Here is a 13,297-nt window from a genome sequence, read left to right as displayed (position 1 = left end):
TAGTAAAGCATATTGTCTTCTGGGACACTTGTGTATTAATCCCATTGCTGTCCAGTGGAGACCACACATTAGGTTACTTTAGATAAACTGGTTCCTAAACTTTCCTGTTTAGATTAAATCATCTAAAAAGACAGATTATTAAACTGAATACAAAGGGGTTTTCTTACGTCATGAGAAGTCTGATTTGGTTTATTCACGACTTGACAAAATACACCAAGCCAAGTACTCAAGAGTACTCAACGAGGCCCCAAGATATTAAATGACAAGACACAAAGTCAAATAAGACTCTTAAACCCAACATCAAACTAAGAACTAACCTTCTGCATGACCTTAACTGGCATTAGAAAAAACTCATTTATCAATCAAATACATATGAATGTCTGACTGAGAAATAAATGTAGATCAGACGTGTCAGCTGACATAACTGACCAAATTAAGATAATAACTATTTGCCCTCCTGATGCAGTTACCCACACTCAGAGTGATTCAGTCAGCTGACCACACGCAGTATCCCGGTCTATCATGGCCTGAAGTTAGAGGATTTAGTGTTTGTCGCTAAACTCTCCAGATAAATCAACACTTTAAGTTATATTTCTCTTGCTGCATGAGCAGACATTCAATTCTTGAGTCAAATATTGAGCCGTTTTCCATTTCTTCTCTCTTTTTTGTGGCCTCTGCACCAGTTTTTTAAAGGGAAGTCTGAAAACTGCAGCAACAACTTGATGTCCAGAGAAAAGAGGTGGAATATATTTGGGAGTTTAATTACGCCTGGCCACTATCTTGGTGGATCTCTTATCTCTCATATTTCCTGTTTGTGCGCACAGTGGACACCAGTTACTGTTTTGAAATAACTGCGACAGAAAACATTAAGAGATCAGAGCTTTAAAAATTGCACAAAGTCGACTCTTGTGCAAATTCTTAACAGTCAGAGTAAGATTTCACTCCACGTGGCAAATGTGTGACTTCTCTGGAAGCAATAACGAGAAGCAATTTTTGATTTTCTCTGGCTTCGTTTCAGCTCTGCCATTATTCAGATCATCTGCAGGCTTTTCTTGAGGCAACCGACAGGCCACAACACATCTACGAAAAAACAACACGCAGCAACACCTCAGCAGTATCGCGCAGCCGGTATTATGTGTCAAGCTAATAACGCGCGATGTTTTGTTGACATTGTGTCAAAGCGTTATTCAGCTTTAAGCCAGTTTCCAGAAGTAATGTCATGATGAAGTGTGTCCCTGAGCTGCTGCTCCCTCTATGTGTGAGTGGAAACGGGTGTGCTGCAGACACCAGCTGCACCTCCTCTCCACAATCAAGACCCAAATCCTCAGCCCTGCCACCTCGGCTCTGCCACATTTCTCTCCATGCGTTAATTTGTCTCGTGTTGCCTGCGTCCTGGTCCCTTTCCTGCCCTGGACCCCCGCTCTTCACCAGCTACCAGCCCAACCCCCCCGGCCTTTACAATAAAGTGCTCTGCGTCATTGTGTGTCTGCCGCTTGTGTTCACCCCCTCCGTCCCACTTAACAAGCAATTTGCCCCAGACTTGTGTCCCACCTGGGCGAGGGGACCTCGACCTGCTTTTAAAAAGACCAGAAGTGTTTTAAAAATATAAACTCCAAACATCAGAGCCAAAGAGTCTGAATGAGGGCTTGGCTTTCAGTGTAACCTGAATAACTTACCTCAGGCTATTAATTATTTACTGTTGCATTGATTTTTTTCTTCTTTTTTCTCATGCTATGTACATTTAAAGTGTTTTTTCCATTTTTAAGACTAAACATTCTGTAACATGAGACTGATATGAAACCTTATATAGTGTCTCTAGATGTGAACGCACTTTTTGTAATGCTGATACATTTACTGTATTTTCACGGCTGAAAAAGCTCTGCGTCACGCTCATTGATGACATTCATTTGTGTGCATGTAGGAAAGTGACGCTGGCATCCTCTGATTGGTGAAAGCTTATAGCCTGCATATGTAAGGAACTCTTCCTGGTGAAGGTCTGAGGACTGAAACGTCGTCAATAAAGTGAGTACAAGTGATGGCCAGTGTGCAGGATTCTTTGATTTCTACCCACATTGTAAGACAATAAAAAACTCCCGCCTTGTATCACACATCTCATACCGCTCACAGCAGAGGAAAAGAACAATCTGGGCTCTGAAGAGGCCTGGTTGGATTTTGAGCTTGTGAAATGATGTTCAGAAATCATGTCAAAGCCTGCGGTTGCGCAGTAGATCACCCTCTGTGGACATGTCAGTGGAAACTCTGCATGACAAATCCAAGTCTGTGAATGTGAAGAAGAGATTTGTTGTTGCAAAACAACAACAACAAAAAAAAAAGCAGAATGTCAAAATAAAAGCTGTGCATCAGAATCAAGTCACATAAAGACAAAAATCACTGCTTCTGCAGAGCTTCCACGCTGTGTGCAGTATTGACGTTGCACACACACCCACATTTAAGTGACATGTATGAATTATTGTTCTGCAAAAGGGGCCAAAACTCTCATACGTGCATGTGTGTGCATGCTTGACTGTTTTGTGTCCATTTCTTTGATTCTTTTTCAGTCAAACCAGGTCTCCTAGTTTCCTTTAGAGCGAGAGGTGAGGCACTGAGAGATCTGAAAGGTAAACGATTAAAAACAAGAACATACCAGTGTGGTTTCGCTTGCAAAGTTCCAAAAAGGGTAAACAGTGACCGTGTTTACCGTTTACTTATCACCACACAGATTTGACCTCTAATGCAAATACTGCATGTCTTCAACAATCACAATGTGTTTGAAAGGCTTGAAGCATGAAACAAATGTTACTGTTTGCTGCCAGATGAATCAGTTGTTTGAAACAGAGGCTCTCGTGTGTAATCAAAACCAAAGTGAGGAAGGGAGGTGTCTGTGGGTCCTTCCTCCCATTCTGAGGCACAGTGATGAAACGCCCGTTCTTGACTTCATTTCAAGGAGAGACTTCAGATGACTGAAATTATTCACACGAGCCAGTCTGGTCTCGCCCGGAGTTCGTCCCCGAGCATTTTCTGTGTCTGATTGTCTCCGAGTGTTTGCAAACACCTCTGGAGAGAGACGACAAAAGCATTGAGTCAATGGCTAACCGGTGGAGTGTCAAGGTTTGTTTGTCCACATCAGTCACGACATGTCAGACGCTCTGTGGTGGCGAGCGTGTTTGTTGTGTCAGCCTGAGCCGTTTAATGATGCATGTGACTTTAAAAAGGGCCATGGTTTGGTTCACTGCTGGAGGGGGGAATGCTTATCAAATGGCATCTTCAGAGGCATCGTTTTGAAATACTTTGCTGAGAGGGAGGCTGTTTGGGCCCGGTGAAATGCCTCTATTGTTTTGCCCACAGATCCTCTGAGTTTCTCAACTCTTGTCTCTTGGAAAGAGGGAGTGTGGGAGAAACCAGCCAAGCTAATCCTTATTCCATCAGTCAGAGCAGTAACTGCAAAGCAATAGGACAATCTAAACTGTGGGGACAGAAGACAAGGAGGAACGAAAGCAGGGGAGATTAAATATTAATATGCAGCACCTTTGATGAACAGAAAACTCAGTTTCTACATATATGCAATGTCATAACCGTTCAACGCTTTGACTTCTACTTTCATGTAGAACTCATACAAGTGGTTATAAGGAGATCAACTGCATGCACTCAAAGGATTTCAGTGCACTGCAGTATGAGTACACCTAAATCTGGAAGATCCAGCGTTTGGTGAGTCAGTGTTGTGGTGAAATCACAGGTGGCGCTAGAGGAGAGCTCGGGGTACTGCGACATCAGTGTCTTCACCAAACTCAGTAGCTGCTGAGGTATTTCAGGCTGGATCAAAGTGTTGGACCCACGGACTGATATTCATACCCCGAGAGATGCTAGCATGGCTAAAAACAAACATGACCTCTGACCTGCAGTTTGGAAGAAGGCAAAAGACTCTAAAGTCAGCTGGAAGACTTTTTTTTTGGCCTGATGAGACCCATATTGAGCTTTTTTTGACCAGACATCGTCATAATATAGCTCCCCCTGCATGAAGCGTGGTGACGCCAGCATCACACTGCGCGTCTGTGCGGGAGGCTTGTGAGGGGAGGGAAACCTGATGTAGATGCAAGAAACTAGCGAGATGGAGGAAGACGCAGGAGCAGCTAAAAAAAACCATCAGGTTAATGTCCTCGAGTGACCCAGGCTGCAGACTGCAGCTCTCAACCCCGTCCAGAATCTGTGGCAACACAACAGACCACGAGCAGAGAAGATGTGCAAAGCTGACTGAGACCTGGACAGACTCCAGCTGCTGCAAAAGATGCATCCACTTGTGCAAAACAACTGTTTTATTTTCATTTAGGACATTTTTTTCTGTTGATCTGTGCCAAAAAAGCCACATTAAGTATGCTTTGCTTCAACGCTGAAAGACAAGAAAACCTCCAAGGGCAAAGTTCTCCGAACGATCTGCTCCGACATGTCAAGTCAGAGCTTTAATGAATCTCCACCAGAATTTGTAAAATTCTTACATACAGCTGCACAGACTGAAGCATCACATGTGGAGGGTAAAGCCTCTTAAAAAAAAAAAGAGGCACATTTTCTATCAACAATACATATTTTTGCGTGTGGTCTCAGCCTCTGTGGCTCGCATAGTTCCTCAACAGTTGTATCCGTTGTGGAAATGCATCCCAAAGGAAATCTCCGAGAGGGAAATGGTGCAATATGGCTTCTGGGTGTGGCAAAACAGAGGCATGAACACTTCACATGACTGCATTATGAGCAGCAGAACTGAGATGATTATGACTCTGCAAACAGTCTCAGAGAGGAGTTTTGTTTCCAGCACACAAACACACAGACACCTTTCATTACTCAGATTGAATCAGCTGCTTTTAAAAAACAGGGGATTCCTCGTCACCAAGTTCAGAGGAGCTGCTGAAAAGAGGGGACGAGGTGGAGGAGAAGAAGGGTAGGTCCCGAGCTGCGGTTTGAGGCTATCCTGAGTCATGAAGGAACCTCCTCCTCTTCTCCCTCTGGAAAAACTGACAGGGTGCAGCCACATGAAGACAACTCAGCCCTGCCGCTCATATTGCCAAAAACAGCTGCCGTGCAGAGGGAAAAACACTTTTTATGAGTCATTTGTAAAGAAGCTATACCATCGTGTTCCCTGCTGTCTGTGTCTCAAGGTGTTTTCTGTGGCTCAGTCTGGACAAAGAGGCGGCATGCGCTCACATTAAAGATGTACTGTTGACTTTTTGCAAAAGGCTGAACGAAAAGCCAATTTAAAAATAATTACAGTCGCCTGACTGAGATGATCTTTCCAGTGCGTTTAAGATCTTGTTTCGTTGTTTTGTGTTTGTGAATGTTTCCCCACTGATGCTGTTACTCAAAGTCATGTGAAATGCCAATGCAACCACACCCAGAAGCCAGACTGCCATCATTCCCTCTGTCACCGCAGGAAGCTTTCCTCTGAGGCTGAAAAACACAAATGAATGCTGGTGCAGCGATGAGCTTCATGGTCCTTCTGCGTTACATTATATTTTCTTATCTAAGCTTTCAACACAGCTGGTGCAAGAAGGGCTGTGCAATTACATAAATGTGGAAAAATAAGGATCGTCAAATGTACTAAGCTCTCTGCTGACACCGTGTGGCAGGAGGGTAGAACTGCAGCCCTAAAGAAAAGTAAGGACAAAAAAAGGTATGAAAAGAAAATAGAAGTTTATTGAGAATTCTGAATCCTGCTCACCCTTCCACAGTCGCAGAAAGACAACAACAACACAGACAAACATCAGTTAAAATCTGGACATAAATACCTCTTCTCTCGTATCATGAAATCCAAACACAATCCGTTCCAGTCACACAGAAGTGGAGAGTGAAGGGGGGGGGGAAGCAGCTGGTGGTCTGACTGTCTCTAAACCTGAACATAAATAATGAGACTGTGCTGTGGAGAGACACCAGTCGGATCAGTGCAGTGGTGGAGTGAGCTGAAGGATTCAGATTGTCTAAATTCCTCTTTCTCTGACTCTCCGTGATCTTTACAGGAAGAGTTTGACATTTTGGGAAATGCCTGCTTTCAGGCCGAGTTAGAGGAAAAGACTGATAACAGTTGTTTTTTTTGTTTTTTTTTAAAACCACAGAGCTGTATTGATCGCCTGCTCTGCTCTCCACCATAAAGCAAGTATTTCCAAAAAATGTCAAACATTTTCTTTAAGGGAGATGAAGCTACGAGGGAAGGGCGGTGACAATACGAACGCAGCTAAGCCCGCTGCAGCGGTGGTGGGCGGGCGCACGGCTCACAAAAATGTAGCACGGGTTATGTTTTCACCAACACAGACGGTTGTTTGACACACGCACAGACAGCCGGAGAAATGACGCAGGCTGATTACAATTGTCTGAACGATTCGGAAATTCACGTTAGTCTCATCTATTTCTACTTCGCCTCCTCTAACAGCAGAATGGAAACAAAAAAAAAAAAACAGAACTAATTTCGCTTGTGCCTCTTGAAAAACAAGCTGGGTGTTTTCTCTGAATCTTAAGGCAAATTCAACAGAACGCGTTTGTGCAACACCACGAAAAAAAAAAAAAAGAAAAAATGGCAGACAAACCAGCGAGCAAGTGTAAGAAACCGAACGAGTGACACAGAAAAACACCCGCCGCCACCATCCCAACTGTCTCTGCGAATGCCAGCCTGAGTGTACATGCACTGGGGGGGGTGGGCTAAAGGGGAGGGGAGGCTTCCAATGACAGAGGGGTTTACCACCACCCGTTACCAAACTGTGCCAAATACAGAACAAACACAGAGCCGAAAACTGACCCAGCCGCTGCACGTTGTTCAGCTTTCCGTGTGACTTAAAACGCTTTGGGTCCCCTGCTGCGGCGCCCACCATGATGCCGCTCTCTCACGCTTGTGCTCGGAATGTGAGCGAGCAGCAGAAGCAGCGTGGAGCCCCCCGTGTTATCCAGCTTCCTCTTACTTCACCTCCTGTTATTGGCACTGATGAGTTTGGTAAGGTACGTGCATGGAATCCCAAGTGTGTGGATGCAGTTATCTTCTTTTTTTTAATGACAGTGTGTGTGTGTGTGTGTGTGTGTGTGTGTGTGTGTGTGTGTGTGTGTGTGTGTGTGTGTGTGATTAAGATCATGGCTGTGCGTTTTTATGTCTCGCTCACGCTCAAAAATCTTTACACTTTTTCATTCGCCCTAATCTAAGTCAAAATAATACAGTCTTCAGGGTGGGGAGGGGGCATCTGAAAAGCCTTGTAAAATGCAGGTGACCCCTCCCCTTCTGGTGATAATTCTTCCTGTCTTCTCTTTCTCTCTTCGAATCCTGCTCCTCCTCCTCCTCCGTCCTGGACGCTCTAGCGGATGGCCTTGACGGGGCTCTTGAAGCTGGAGGCTGCTTGCAGCTGCAGCTGGTAGGCCATGGGGTGGATCTTGAACCCGTACAGCCTGCAGGAGGAACAAAGACACAAACGCATGCTAGCATGTTAGCAGGTCACACATGCTTTCATCTCAACCCAACTTGACTACTGTAATGCACGTTAGGTCGCCGTTAGCCAGGCCTCCCTCTCGTGCTTGCAGCTGGTCCAGAATGTTGTCTTTTAACAGGAAAGTGTCCTCCAGTCACTGTCATTCATCTCTTTCCTACAAATCATTAAATGGGTTAGCTCTGCACCTTTCACAACCACAAGGCCCATCCCGATCACTCTGACCACAGCTGACCAGTTGCTTCTGGTTGCCCCAAGATAAAGATCGAAGCATAGGAGATTCTACCTTACGTCCCCACTCTTTTGGACTTGGGGTTCTCTACACTCTTATTGCAGCCTGCAGTGCACTTAAACGACTGCTGCATTGCAACACAGCACTCGTCTATAGGAGAACACCTCCTTCGGACGTACTAACCTTGGGACAAACTGGTTGGCGGGCCTCTTGGGCCTGTACTCAGGGTGAACCATGAAGAGCATGTGGGGGAAGCCAGTGCCAAAATAGGCTCCATCTGTGTGGTGGTGCCTGGAGGATTTGGGCGTGTAGACATCCATACATTTAGGACAGTACAGTTTCACCATGGCCTCTCCTGGGATGTCTGACAGACCTGAGGAGGAACAAACCGGCTTAGATTTGTACATAATTACATCTCCTATACCCAAGATGGAGACAGCACTGATTTACACTGAACACTGCTGGCACAGTGGAAAAAAAAAAAAAAACCTTGCTAGTTCCTTCCTGGTATTTTCACCATGCATTGATTTTCATCATATGTCTAAATTTAGATTTGTATAGAAAGATTTGGAGTGAACTGTAAGATTTATCAGAGAACAAAAACCTGCTGTGGCCATCACTCTTCATCACATCACAAATCTCGCACAATATCTCAAACTAATTACTGACCAAGTGAATAAATTGCTAAAAAAGGGCCATATATTGGGGGTAAAGAGAGATCCCCAAAACAAAACATGAGTCCACTCTGGGAGAGCGCAGACTGTCGGTGCTGAGCTGCTGCAAAGCAATGACTGAACAGACTGCAGCTAAATTAATAAACAACTCTCCCCTGCAACAACCGATTTTATAAAAAAAAATTACAGACAAAGGGACGCCTGTGGTGACAACAGGTTTGTTACAATCACAAACTAAACCACATTACCTTAATAGTCATTAACCATATTGTGCTGTTTTAACCCATCTTTAACCTGTTTAAAACATGGATGCGTTATTAAGAACGAACATTTTAAATTTTCACTCACCGATAGGAAGCATAGGCTGATTCTCACAATAGACCCGGGGACAATAGCCAAAATCTCCCTGCTGATACTTCTCCAACTGCAAGTTATGAGTCAGGATATGAAGAGTCAATAAAAGTAATTACAGGTGGCAAACAATTCTCATTTAACAGCTGCAAATCAGGGCCTTTTCCATCCCTTTGTCTATTCAGCAACAAGGAAATTCTACCATTACAGAGAGTGACTGGTGCTAAGACAAGACGTAAATACAATATTGGACATAATCATTAGTTGAAGCCCTAAACGCCACAGCTAGCCGCATGTAATGTGCATTTCATCTCCGCTGAAGGGTTACAGCAGCCACAGAGAAACATGTGGGACCGCGAGAACTGTGACTGGTCAGCCTGGGCCGCTTGTGTTTTCTCTTTTTTGATGCCGGTGGAGACTCTCGATGGTGATGACAGCACTGAGCAAGTTAGAGACTCAGTAATCTGCTGCTCTTCAGCAACACATCCACAAAAATCATCTCCCCTCTCTATCACAGGGAATGAAAGAATGGAAATGCTGTGATTACACGTTTGCACTGCAGTGGACGCCTTGTCAGTGATGAGACAAGACAAACTTTGCTTTCATCAGGTGAAACCTTGTCTGCATCAAGTATAAACCAAATGTTACAAGGACTGAACTGTGACTAAAAGTCAACATATATAATTAAATATAATAATATAATAGTCATTTTCCTATTCATGCCACAGAAATCCAGCATCATCAGCCCTTTTACTGAATATGTAAAGTCAGCAGCAGTGTCTAAACTGACAAGGTGTAAACAATTTTCCAGCCCCTCAAGAAAAATGGATCAGGAGCTTCCCTAATGCAGACATGGGTAGTGGATTTTGCTGATGCAGCTGGCGCCTACCATCTGTGCGATGCCTCGGTTAGTGAGGATGTAGCGTGCGTGGATGAGGCCGTACAGCATCTCAGCCGCCTGCTCGATCAGGTCACTCTGGTTGGGATTGTCCTCCAGCTCCTCGTCTGCAGGCAACAGAGGGAACAGCGAACATTGATGGTGTCCACATTTCACAGAGATGCACAGCAGTGCAGAGAACGATTTTTTCATGAGAAGCAGAACAGGGACTCAGTAGTTTTCTAAACGTTTTCTAATCCTTGAAAGAGAACAAAACAAAGACAGCAGAAGATCTGAAGCACTGCTGAAATAATTGACATGGTTTCAAAGATCCTGTGACACCTGTACAATGACTGGGTGGTGGTGGTGGCGGGGGGCTGTACAGTGTGTGCAAACCTCTGAAAAGGTGAGGAGAAGCCTGCAGTTGAGGCTAAACAGCCTTAAAACAAAAGCACGCTGAGATCAAATGTTCACTCTCATCTTTATTATTGGACGACGTGCAACAGTGCTCAACATGACAGACTGGAAGAGCAGCACGTTAGTCAGGATCGCTGATGAAAATCTCCTGAATGAAACGCCGCAGCGCCTTTAATCTTACCTCTTGATCTCTGTTACACATGTTAGCTGGTAAATGACGATGCAGATCAACATTTAGTCTCTCTAGGCTTCTCCTGCTGATGTCTATTCTCTTTCTCCTCTAGACATTTACACACAGCTTCAAACCACACACTCAGTGTAAACGAATGTATTCTGGACGTTACTGACACGCGTACCAGTAGAATTTGTACTCAACATTGACGATGGTAACCAGTGCTTGATTAAATTTGAAAATGTGGAGGTACAAACATAATATACAGACCTGGTTCAAGGTCCAGGATCATGTCTAGGGCCTGGCGATAGTGCGGAACCTGCTCATTGAGTCCTGTCAGGTTGAACTTGTCCTGAATGTAGTCCTCATCCACCTTTAGTTAGAGAAATCAGATGAGAAAACTGTTTAATAATTTAAAACTAAGCATATAACTGAAATGACAACATAAAGTCCATGCTTTAAAAGTACACTGAACGAGCTGTAATTGTTCCTTCTGTATATCCTGGTGGTGGCGACATCCTATCCAAACGTGATACACATGTGAGAGATGGGGTTCAAAATCCACACTCTTAAACTGGAGTAATCTCCTCAGGGCCAGAATGAACAGGACTAATGATTGCAGCAATCAGTAACTCTTCCAATGTACATATAGGTGTGAACTTTAAATGTAGTAAACCTATTTTTTATTGAGTTAAAGCACAGTCTGGCTGAGCCCTGATCTACGATCCTGTTACTGAAAGTATGTTGACAATTCAAACTCTCACTTGTTGGTAAGTTAATTCACATTTTCCCTGTCACAGGTTTTATGAGGGACTGAAATGTGTAAACTGATTCATAGTATACAGTCTGAGATCAGGGCTAGATCTGGCCTGTGTCCCCTGTGTGTAGTGAATCTAACACCGAGTAAAGACACATCAATATGGAGTCTAATATGACCGCCTTCACTAAATACTGTGAACTTGTGCACTTTTGAAGTTTAAAGTCCAGTTATTTTAACTGTGTTCTGATATGTCACTACATGGACAGCAACAACTAATATACACAGAGGAAATAAGGCAACTCACCTCACAGAAAAACTCATTTCCCCTCAGCCCACAGAACCAGGAAATCCATGACACTTCCTCTGAACTACTCATCTTTAAAGACCTGTAGAAAAGGTGAAAATACTTATGATCCACAAAGTAACCAGTTAACCCACATCAACACTGAATTCACTCTCATCAACATGATACTATTAGTTATTTCTAGTGTCAAATTCAGTACCTTCAACTAGTTGAGATTCTTTCTCTGTATCTCCCCAATGTTAGTTTTTGTCCAAAAACAAAACTGTGACATTATAAGACTTTGACATGATGAGAGTAACTTTACGACAGCTGTATGAAGGGATAGCTATAGCCAAACCTGATAAAGGCTAGGCTAACTAGCGTTATCTTCTTAACACTGATAGTGTCATTGACTTGCCGTCGCAACGTTATTTTTAGTCTTGAATCCGTCGAAAACATATGCTTTTGGTGTTAAGCCCAACCTACAATGTATGGTGTAGTCATACGCGACGACAAACGGTTAATGCAGCCAACGTTAGCTCGCTAAGCTAAACCCCGCTAGCAGGTAGGATCCAAAATGAAAATCAATATGGCGCATCGTTACAAACAGGCCTCATGATAAAGATTCGGTCTTTTTGGAGCTCCCCCTGCCTCCGACTTTACACGTCTCAATGCAGTAACGACACTTATTCAATCAACTTACCCGGCTTTCAACTTTTCACTCCAGAAAAAAAAATCCACAGATCAAAAATTTAGCAAGCTCACCGGTGTAAATAAGATGGACACCACCTCCCAGTTTACGCTCTAGGTTACGTTCTTCCTCTTCCTCCCGACACGAACACAGCACACAGCGCCGATGGTACACTGCTGCCCCCTGCCGTTCACGTCTTTCAAGTACTACATATTCTTGAAAGATGTACTTTAAATGTTTAATACTTGCAACTGGGTTTTTTCTGTAGTTCTATCCTTGACCCCTCCTTTTTTAATAGGACATCTGGTAAGAGAGCCTATATTATTCTATTTTATTTCATGTACTATATATTCTACATTGTCTATTGTACTTCCAGATATTAAAACACACATTTCTTTGTTGTTGTTTTTTTTACTAATTTAAAGATGAGAAATGTTCTTATCTTTCTCTAATATGGATAGTAATATGTGGATTTTATATACAAAACTTCAGTTGAAAGTTGGTGGGAGAAAAACATGTTTTAGTCTATCTACATCATACATTACCGCCAGTCATTTTCAAAAACATGCTACAACATTATGATTTTAGACTGATGACTCACCCACTTATTTTAGTTTCTGTCAGTCATAGTCAGTCATTTTATTACACAGTGGATGTAATAATGACAGTGGATGTCATTATTACATCCACTGTCACTGTTACTGTGTGTGACTGCATGTCTGTCTCTCTCTCTCTCTCTCTCTCTCTGTCTGTCTGTCTGTCTGTGTCTGTCTGTGTCTGTCTGTCTGTCTGTCTGTCTGTCTGTCTGTCTGTCTGTCTGTCTGTCTGTCTGTCTGTCTGTCTGTCTGTCTGTCTCACTCTCCCTCTCTTGCTCTTCCTCTCTCACCCAACCGGTCGAGGCAGATGGCCGCCCACCCAGAGTCTGGTTCTGCTCGAGGTTTCTGCCTGTTAAAAGGAAGTTTTTCCTCGCCAAGTGCTTGCTCATGGGGGAATTGTTGGTTTCTTTGTAGATAAAAGAGCTTGGTCTGTACCAGCTCTATATGGAAAGTGTCCTGAGACAACTTCTGTTGTGATTTGGCGCTATACAAATAAAATTGAATTGAATTGAATTGAATTGAATTTGTGTGTCACAGTAAAAACTTGACAGGTATTACTTTTAAAGATAACCCCACCCCACCCCACCACTCTGTCTATGTGGCCACAGGAAGCTCTGACATCAGGGAGTCAGCTGTTGTACAAAAACTTTTGCAAGCGACTGAATTCACATGATTGTTTTCACAATGTCCAGGTTTGCTTATTGGTCGTCTCACAGGTCTGATTTTCTGACAACATAACATGTGAATACATATTCTGCTTAAAAGCCAACTCTGAACTTCCAGATATACCTTCCATGTA

The 13,297-nt window shown here is 43.5% G+C and overlaps 1 protein-coding gene across 1 annotated transcript; it reads right to left on the bottom strand.

The window, feature by feature from the left end:
* Positions 1–7,039: 7,039 nt before the first annotated feature.
* On the bottom strand, positions 7,040–12,031 carry csnk2b (casein kinase 2, beta polypeptide). Its single transcript, XM_070985163.1, has 7 exons — positions 11,915–12,031; positions 11,233–11,314; positions 10,439–10,541; positions 9,592–9,707; positions 8,700–8,775; positions 7,861–8,050; positions 7,040–7,407 (listed from the first exon to the last, which is right to left on the bottom strand). Exons 2-7 carry the CDS (start codon positions 11,302–11,304, stop codon positions 7,317–7,319), a joined length of 648 nt encoding a protein of 215 aa, XP_070841264.1. The 5' UTR covers positions 11,305–11,314; positions 11,915–12,031; the 3' UTR covers positions 7,040–7,316.
* Positions 12,032–13,297: the final 1,266 nt, after the last annotated feature.

The sequence above is a fragment of the Chaetodon trifascialis genome, chromosome 17 (genome assembly GCF_039877785.1).
Source record: "Chaetodon trifascialis isolate fChaTrf1 chromosome 17, fChaTrf1.hap1, whole genome shotgun sequence".
Lineage (NCBI taxonomy): Eukaryota > Metazoa > Chordata > Actinopteri > Chaetodontiformes > Chaetodontidae > Chaetodon > Chaetodon trifascialis.
Note: the sequence above shows the minus strand (reverse complement) of the source record. Positions and strands in the feature narration are given on the sequence as shown.